The 9,612-nt window shown below is 42.7% G+C and overlaps 1 protein-coding gene across 1 annotated transcript; it reads right to left on the bottom strand.

Moving 5' to 3' along the window:
- Positions 1-1,106: 1,106 nt before the first annotated feature.
- On the bottom strand, positions 1,107-6,760 carry CENPQ (centromere protein Q). Its single transcript, XM_009481717.2, has 8 exons — positions 6,605-6,760; positions 5,794-5,851; positions 4,968-5,082; positions 4,639-4,707; positions 3,261-3,390; positions 2,319-2,438; positions 1,950-2,027; positions 1,107-1,539 (listed from the first exon to the last, which is right to left on the bottom strand). The coding sequence occupies exons 1-8, from the start codon at positions 6,755-6,757 to the stop codon at positions 1,411-1,413; spliced, it is 852 nt and encodes a 283-aa protein (XP_009479992.2). The 5' UTR covers positions 6,758-6,760; the 3' UTR covers positions 1,107-1,410.
- Between the last annotated feature and the right edge of the window lie 2,852 nt (positions 6,761-9,612).

Raw genomic sequence — 9,612 nt, 5'->3', positions numbered from 1 at the left:
TATTATTTCCTTTTTCAGTTATGGTTGTTTCAGCTTTCCTTGTATGGAAGTTATATCATATCCCTGACTCTTACTTACTGCCCTCCTCCACACTTTCCCCTTTTTTTTCTTTTTAAAAAAAGTTATCTATGTGGCTCATAAAGTTCAAAACCCACATAGTAAATTGCTCACAAGTCACCCTTGATGAAAGCAAAGGAGTGCATCTTTACTTACCAAAAAATTAAGATAGGTGGCATGCAGGAAAATCACCAACACATAAAGTGGATTAAATCACTTGGGGGTAGTGGTTATGTCAGTAAGTGCTCCCCTTGTCGAGTGATCAAAATTTTGAGAAATATTTCTAAATATTTATATACTTTTTCATGTGATTCAGTACAAAGCAAGCAAGCACTTAGTCTGAATATCCTGATTCTAGATGAAGCAACTACAGAAAGGCTTTTAATCTCTCATAGGAGAATAGAGATAATTAGCTCATGTCTCATTAAAAGTACTAACTGCTTGTAAACAAAAGAACAAGTATTTGTGTGGTAAGTCAATGTAAAGAGCGCTGCTATCTTCCAGCAGATAATTTGACTGGAGAAAGCACTTTATAATAACTGAATCTTTTAAGGGAGGAGCTCTATCATGGAAAAAATAGAGGAGAGTGCTTAGACTTCCGACTTAATTTTCTTCCTCTGAAGCTGAAGAATATCTGACAGTTAGTGAAATATAAGGTGAGTACACAGCTCCGAGATTAGAGCTTTGCTCATCTGCTTTCCCCAACCATCTGGATAGACCAGGTGTGAATGCTCTTTTTTTTTTTTTTTAACCAGTAAATATGAAAATGTGAAAAAAATCCTGTACATTTTATAAAAATCATTCAATTTCCTGCCATGGAGGTTTTTTTATTAAAAAATGGTAAGAAAGTTGAACCGGGGATTTGCAACTGAGCATTAAGATAATCATATTTTTACTATGTGTTTCAGGTTTAAAGAGGATTTAACTCCAAAACAAAAGTTAGTTTGGTAAGAGATACTGCCTTCACCGATTTACAGATGTGATGTAAAAGTCCAAATATTATGGCATAGGTTGCCTTATTCTATAAAAATGCCCATATAAACCCAGGATCCATTTCCCTCCCTTTTTCTAAGACAGTATATATCATCATTAGAAGTCATCACAGGTCCAAACCCTGCCAGAAAAAAACCCTTGATTGATCACTTAAATCACTAAAGTCCCAGAATGCATCTACAGATTTATATACCGACTGTTATTCATAGAAAACGTTTTAACAGAAATTCAGCAGTCACAGAAGTAAAGCCATTAGGAAGAAAACACTGTTTCCATGATCAGCATCCTGATGCTCTACATTAACACAGAGTGCTGGCCTAGGTTATCTTCTTCAAAGGAGACTCCATATATTTTGGTTTCTCAAATGAAGTCTACCTTCTCATAGGTCTTTTCAATGAGGGTTAACATGTTCTTCAAGTCAGCTGACTGCTGAATAGTGTTCATATCCTTTAAAAGACCTTTCTGATTTTTTATCTTCAAAATTTCTTCCTAAAGAAGAAAGAACAATAGACAACAAATAAAAAATAGCTTTCATCGAGTCCAACAGAAATTTCACTTGCATGCAGCCTAGCTGTACCTACATACAGCTAAAATAAAAAAGGTTCAAAGTCACAGAATGAGACAGTCTTCCTTCCATCAGTTAGAGAGATATATTTCAGAAATGATTACAGGTTTCCTAGGACCACAGGATTCCTAGGAAAAGACATGTGATCCTTTTTTCTAGGGTTTGTTCTGTTTTTAAAATGTAAGCACATAGCTCTCAATGAAAATTAAAAAAAAAAGAAAACTTTCAGAATTTTCTAAATTGCCCCCTCTGGAAGAGGTTAGGTCATAAAAGCACATTCGGTTGCCTTTCTTCTCATAGCCAAGGTGTCTCTGAAAATACATTCCATGCTCACCTGCAAAGTGGGTGCCTGTAAACTGCGCTGGGGGAGTTCTGGAAGGTGGAGCACTCCACTGCCATTTTCCTGGAATACCTAGAAGGGGAAAAAGAGGTAAAAAACCCAAACAAACAAAAAAAACACCAGACAAACAAAACCAAACATTAGGCACACAAGTAGGAAAATAAGCTGGCTGTCATTATCCATTATCCTTCTGAAAATTAAACTTCTTAATTTTGCAACTGAAGTGGGAAAGATTGAAAAGATACATTCCCAAAGGCAAATAAGGCCTTCCTTATATGACGCTCTCTGCAGAAACAGCTTGGGTGCAATAGCTCTGGAAACAAATTCTCCTTAGAGGAATGCAGCAACATCCATTGGAAATACCTTCCTGGCCTTTTTTTCATCTTCCTCTAACTGGTTCTTGAGCACCTGGATTTTGTACTGCAGTTGCTGTATAGTTTCTTCAGTGCGTTCTGCTGATCTCTCAGCTTCATTTATTTCTTCCTGAGACAAAATAGACACAAAACCAGAACAAAATTTACTTTAGAGATGGTGAGCCTTTTGCATATAAGATACTGATAATCAGCATCAACTGAGTCACTGAAAAAGCATCTGTCCTGGTTTCAGCTGGGATAGAGTTAGTTTTATTCCTAGTAGCTGGCATAGTGCTGTGATTTGGATTTAGTAGGAGAAGAATGTTGATAACACACTGATGGTTTAGTTGTTGCTAAGTACTGCTTATGCCAGTCAAGGACTTTTCAGCTTCCCATGCTCTGCCAGGTGCACAAGAAACTGGGAGGGGGCACAGCCAGGACAGCTGACCCAAACTGCCCAAAGGGCTATTCCATACCATATGGTGTCATGCTCAGTATAGAAACTGGGGGGAGTTGGCTGGGGGCCAGCGATCGCTGCTCAGGGACTGGCTGGGCAACGGTCGGCGGGTGGTGAGCAATTGCATTGTGCATCACTTGCTTTGTATATTCTTTTATTATTATTTTCTCTTCCTCTGCTGTCCTATTAAACTGCCTTTATCTCAGCCCATGGGTTTTACTTTTTTTTTTCCCCCCCCATTCTCCCCCCATCCCACTGTGGGGGGGGAGGGTGAGTGAGCGGCTATGTGGTGCTCAGTTACCAACTGGGGTTAAACCATGACACCACCCAAAAAGATACACTGCTTTGTAGTGAAGGTGGGTGACAGTGATGAACAGTGGACAACTTCTCCACAACAGCACAGGCATAACCAGCAGTCTGTCTACTGAAAAGTTACAACACACTGAGCAGCGGCAGATGGGTAAGATATTTTCTTCCCTTCCTTGCCTTTCATACCTGCAATTGTACCAAAGACTCTTCATTTGTCTCAAGCATTTGTTTCTCTGCCATTTGAAGGCTCAGGACATTCTTCAGGTTGCCCAGCTTCCCTGGAGGCACCTTTAAAGTCTTGAAAAATCTCAGTACCCTTTATTATAGAAAAAGAAAAGCATGACTTGCTTGGAGTTCCTTGCAAAACAAAAAGCAAACTGACTAATGACTTCTCTGGGGAAAAACTAAACTCAGTTTAGCCCAATCGCTGCCAGAGAAGTAAAAGGATCCAGACAGGAAGAAAAGCTGTCTTGAACTGTTTTCCAAAATCATGTGGAATAGATGTCTAAGGAAGGAACCAGGAACAAGAAATCCCACCATTCTAACCTCTGCTATTACACTGACATTGTGTGGTTTCTATGCCATTGGCCTGTACACTCCTTGACTGTAAGTTGACATTAACTAATATTTTCCCAGTTCTGACCTTTCTGCTTTTCAAAGCAAAACTAAGTTCTCAAAGCAGCATTTTCAACTGCTTCCAAAGAAAGATCATTTCAGTAAAATCTGTAAATGCTTTTGTCAAACATAATATATATTTTTATGCTAGAGGAAGAGTTTTAGCTCGCTGTCAAAGGGCCTTCTGATTCTGAGGAAGACTTAAATTCTTCCAAGTTGGATCTGACTGTTAGATACACCAAACTGCCACAATTTCTATGCATCTCAGACGAGACTGCAGCAGTTTGGCAACTCAGAAATTAAACATGGCACAAATTAAAAAAAAAAAACCAAAACAAACCAAAACTAGCTCCTCATGTTTGAAGATTGAAGTACTGTAAGAACAAAGGAAGCAACACATAGGCTCAGGCTCTATGTTGATAAGAGCCTGGTATACCAACACACATGCACACAAAAATTCTCAGACACTCAAGCATATGTAATTACTCCCACAATGACATAAAAAGGCTACAAGTTATGCCCCAACACAAAACTTCAGTTCTCTTTGAATTAACTTCAACAGTCAGAAAATGAATTCGCATTTAAGAAAATTCAGCTGTAACTGCTCCCACCACTATCATAGAACAGTAACAAAATGAATAGCTGCCCACAAATTTAAACCCTGTATAAAGAGTACAAAGCTGATTCAAGCAGCTCTTAAGAATACCTCCTAGGTTGTTACTCATTTAGAAGTAGTTAAAGTGGGTCTTTCAACAACTCTTGCTTGTCCACTTCAATCAACATACCATCGAGATATTTCCCTCCTTGATTTTGCATCAACTTTCCCTTCCAAAATTTCCTAAATGTGATTGCTCCTAGGAGCAATTCTGTAAGCATGGCACAAAACAACTGGGTACACTAAATCCCTCCTCTCCCTCTTTTTCTTTTTTGTTAAATTATAATTTCTCACCTTTCTTTCAGTAAATTGAGGTGCTTCTGAACATCATCTTTCCTCTCCCTTTGTTTGCACAAAACAGATCTAGAAAGAAAACAAAGGCAGAATTTTCATTGCAAAGCCTGAAAGCACAGAGAACACCGTAAGTGAACTGAACATAGAACTTCTCTAGCTAAAAATTTCCAACTTCAGATAGAAAGTGTTGTATCATACCGCATAAAATATACACAGCCAGCCATATTGCCCAAAAAAGCTCCAAAGCTTTTCCAGTTCAAGCAATGTTATGATTTTTACTTTATTTCTTGTGGAAACAAAGAACTACCACCAGGATATTTGGTACTTACAGTATTACTGAATCCATTATAGTTTCCAAAAACTGCCTACTGCTCTCTGACAGAGTCTGCCAAGATTCTATTTTAGCACTGGTTAGCTTCACCTTTTTTGACAAACCTTTTTCTGCTGTTAACACAAAGGAAAAAAGGAAAAGATACAATTTGTCAAACATGGATAGACAGCATTATGACTCAATTCAGTCAGACCGTAGTCAAAGGTGTAACACTTAAGAGTTTTCCATGTCACAAAACTACCAGGTCAAATCTATCCACATTAGGTGGTACTTATTATTTGCAAGTCACAAGTTGTTTAAAAAGCACAAAATAGAAAAGGTTCTTTCTTAACAGCAGTTTCATTCTAAACAGACTTTCCCAAAGTCACTGGCAATACAAGTCAGAAAACCCAGAATGAAATAAAAAAGAGTAGGAATATACATAAGTGAGAAACTCAATGCAGCAGAGACCTCATCTCATTTGTGTGTTCACTATACCACATTCTGTCTTAAGACAGAAGGTTAACAGAGAAGACAACGACCTGTGAAGAAAAAGTTAAAATATTCTGGGTGCTTGTGGTGGAATTTTACAAGAGAAGAACACTACTTGCAAACAAAGGCATATGATTAATACCTACATATACAACACATATAATATGAATGCACACTGGCCAAGACCGTACTGCAAATACTCACTGCTACTGTTCAGAAAGAAAACTTTGAAGCTTATTTCAGTGACATCTCAGACATCTGTGATTTCAACACAGCTGTTACTATTACTTTCAGTGTTTTCTTGAAATGCTGCATTTGCACGAGACAAGCATAAGAAAAGAATACAATCGTACCTGCTGGGGAATAGTCCTCGTGATCCTTAGCTTTCCTTTTGCATGTCTGAGTGACCTCCTGAAAAGAAAAATTTACAGGAAATACGGTAATTTTGAAACATCCTCTGCTGTGCAACCATTCATTTACTACTAGCAACCTGCTATAAAAAGGCTGTGAAAGCACCTCAGTGCTTGACAGAGGTCTGTTGCTATTGACCACAAAAAATGCTTTTTGAACCGTGAAACAGTAATTCATCCCAAGCAAGTTAAGGAAAGCAATTCACTCTTCTTAGTTCCTCCCATTCAAAGAATGAGGTCATGAAATAAGAAATGCACAAGTTGTTTGGCTACCCAGCTGCATCTTGAGATCATGCTGTTCATAAGTGAAGTGGTTAAGGAAGCTCTCTCCAACAGAAAGCTGCCTAGGCTAGTCCTGAGATATACAGAGAATATTCTCCAGAACTGAATAAATGTCACCTGAGCTGCATGAACTCTGATTTTATCACTCTGTTCAAACAGATGCTATGCAGCTCTTCAAAACGGCACAGCCAGCTTGCCTTTTTATTAATCATCAGGCAAGGCTTCCCCCTACTTGTCACAGGCACAGTAGCACACAACTAGAAATTCTGGAAACCAGGGAGCAGCTAAGGCAGCGGGTCTCGAGAGCTGTTCACACTGGACATTTCCTCAATAGGACTATGTTTAGTTAATGAAATATTCTCTATAAATTCCAGTTAAAAAAAAGGGCAAAAATGCCTCTTTTTGTGTGGGTAGTTTTCTTTTTTTTCCTTTGGTTATTTTTCTAATTTATTTGATCCAAAATAAGGATTACCTTTCTTTTTTGATCTTGTTTTCTTCCTTCTGCATCTGTTCCCTTTTTTTTGCTGGAAGGCCTTTGTTGATTTTGCGATTTAAATGTTTTTTTTGCTGATCCCCCACCAGTGGTCTCCCCCATTTTACTGGAAGACGTGCGGCGGTGTTTCATTATCTGTAAACCAAATGGAACAGGAGGAAACAAAACCAAAATCAAAACCCAGCAATTATAATCCATACAGTACTAACCACACATTAGCAAGCAAAACAATGGGAATACCCAGTGCTAAGCAAGCCCAAATGTTTGCATATTTGCTAACCCAAAGCCTAAATCTTGCATATTTACCTAAGTGTAAAACCACTAAAAAAGCATCCCCATTTGCTTTTTAGACAAGTCTTTGCGTGTTCCACATCTCTTTCTAAACTTAAAAGCCAGCATGTCTACATGCCAGAGAGCAGCAATGGCAATATAACAGTAACTGCACTGAGAACAGTCTAATTTGTTCTTAAAGGCCTCCAACATCAGAAATTCTTTATCTAACATAATTCAGTGCAGTCATCCTATTGCCAGAACTTTTTACCCTAGCACCTAAACATAATGTTCCTTGCTATGGTTTAAACCTATAGTTTCTTCTCTTACTATAAAGTTGGAGGAAAACAACTCACGCAGAAGAGAGTGATCATGTAAGGAATGATTTGAAGCATAACAACCTTTAGCCTGGAGAAGAGGAGGCTGAGGGGAGACCTTATCGCTCTCTACAACTACCTGAAAGGAGGGTGTAGTGAGGTGGGGGTTGGTCTCTTCTTCCAAGTAGCAAGTGATAGGATGAGAGGAAATGGCCTCAAGTTGCATCAGGGGAGGTTTAGGTTGGATATTAGGAAAAATTTCTTCATGGAAAGGGTGGTCAAGCACTGGAACAGGCTGCTCGGGGAAGTGGTGGAGTCACCATCCCTGGAAGCGTTCAAAGACCAGGCAGACGTGGCACTTGAGGACACGGTTAAGCAGGCATGGTGGTGTTGGGTTGATGGTTGGACTGAGGTCCTTTCCAACCTTAATGATTCCAAGTTTTACTTTCATTAAAAATAATCCAGCCACCAAGCCAGGAAACATGAAATTAATCCTTACTCTCCCCTTAATTGGTTTAGTGGTGGGCTAGGTAATGTTAGGTTAATGGTTGGACTGGATGATCTTAAAGGTCTTTTCCAACCTAAACGATTCTATGATTACACCCCACTAACCTCTTTTCTAAGCACAGCGACTCAGATCTGTTCAGTTTTTCTTTCCTCCCCTCACGCCACTTCTTCCCGCGCGCTCCAGAGGCCCCATCACGGCTCGCCAGGCGACAGCCGCGACCGACACCAGGTAAACACGCCCTGCCTCTCCCCCCGCTCCAGTAACTACGGATTTTTTAGTACAGCAGTTGCAGCATAGCCCACCGTGCGAGGCGCGGACTACAACTCCCGGCATGCAACGCTGCCCGCCACGCCTGCGACAGCGGCCCGCCGAGCGAAATGCATGCTGGGAGTGGTGGTCTTCACCACTCGCACCCCCAAACTCCTGCTCCCCGTTGCTGCCGGATAACACCACGGCAACCTCCACAAGACCTCCCAGCACCTCACCCCGCCCCGGCACTCACCGCCCCGGTGCCTCTTCAAGGCCCCCGCCGCTCCCGCCTCCGGCCGCCCAGCCGTTACCAAAACGGTTTCCCCGCGCCGCACCCCGTGCGCATGCGCGCTGCCCCGCCCCGCCCCCGGCAGGCGGGAGGTGCGGGGAGCCGCCCCGTGCGCATGCGCAGTGCCGCGGCGCTGCGGGCGGCGGGGCCCACAGCAGGTAGCGGGGCCGGGGCCGGGGCCTGTCCTGAGCCCGCAGCCCGGCCAGGGCTCCCGGTCCTCGGGCGGGCAGGGCCGCGACACCCCCCCCGCCCCGGGGCAGCCGCCATTCCGGTCCGCCGTCCCTGTTAGCCGCCGAGGGGGCGTGTTGGGGGCGGGCTGTGGCGGGCGCTGCGCGCAGGCGGGTCTGTCAGGGCGGTGTGGGGCTGCCAGGCCGGGCCGGGGAGCGGTGCTTTCTGGGTCCCGGCCGGCGGTGGGTGCTGTGGTGTGAGGGGTGGAGGGAGAGGTGCGGAGGAGGGTGACAGGGCGGCTTTGTGGTTCCTTCGAGGTAACGGGCCGGGGGGGTGGCGTTGGGACCCGTGCAGCAGCGGAGGCAGAGGTTGCCTTCCATCCTGGCTGCAGGATCACGGCTCTGCAGGGAACTGAGTGCTCCTGCGTGCTCATCGGTTTATATGTATATCACACATAGCGTATATATTATTAAAGCACTTGTGGGGAGCATGTTGCTGCAGCACCATAACAGTGATAGAAGATGCTTTTAAGTTTTATGCAGATTTGCTCATAAAGGTGTCAGGGAAGTGTGTGTTTCCAGGGAGTTGTGAAGCAGATGAGGTGGAGAGGAGGTGATTTGCCCTTGGAGCCAAGCTGTAATGGTTTTGGCTTGGGGAGGAGGTGCAGGGATAGGGTACAGGGAGCAGAAGCAGGGGAGCTTACAGCTTTCACAACTTACTGAACTTATCCACCATCTCAGTCTCTTGCATGGTGAGATGAGCTCTGCAACTTAATTATCGTTGTGTTCTTGCATACCATATCTTTTTTCTCCTTGCTTTTTTACTATAGTTCTGATTTTCATCCAGCCCAAGTCACCTTTTCCAGAGTGTATGACATGTCAGTAGTTTTCTGACAGTCCACTTCCTTCAGAGTGTCTCTTTGATGTTGAAGGTCCCTCTTTGACATACAGGAATTTGTATATGAGAGAGAGATGGGAAGGTGAGAAGGTGGCTAGGCATACCATCTTCATGCATAACACTGACTTTTCAGTGACAAATGATGGTGCTGCTTAGGGACTGAAGTAAGTTACACATTTCATACAGGGGTGTAGATGAGTTGTAGGAATGTTTTCCTTAGAGGAAAATGTAAGATTTTTCCTGACACTGTTTCATGCATTGTCTGGTTGAAAGGCAAGGGGAGGAGGTG

The sequence above is a fragment of the Pelecanus crispus genome, chromosome 3 (genome assembly GCF_030463565.1).
Source record: "Pelecanus crispus isolate bPelCri1 chromosome 3, bPelCri1.pri, whole genome shotgun sequence".
In the NCBI taxonomy this organism is placed as follows: domain Eukaryota; kingdom Metazoa; phylum Chordata; class Aves; order Pelecaniformes; family Pelecanidae; genus Pelecanus; species Pelecanus crispus.
This window is presented reverse-complemented; position numbering and strand designations above follow the sequence as displayed.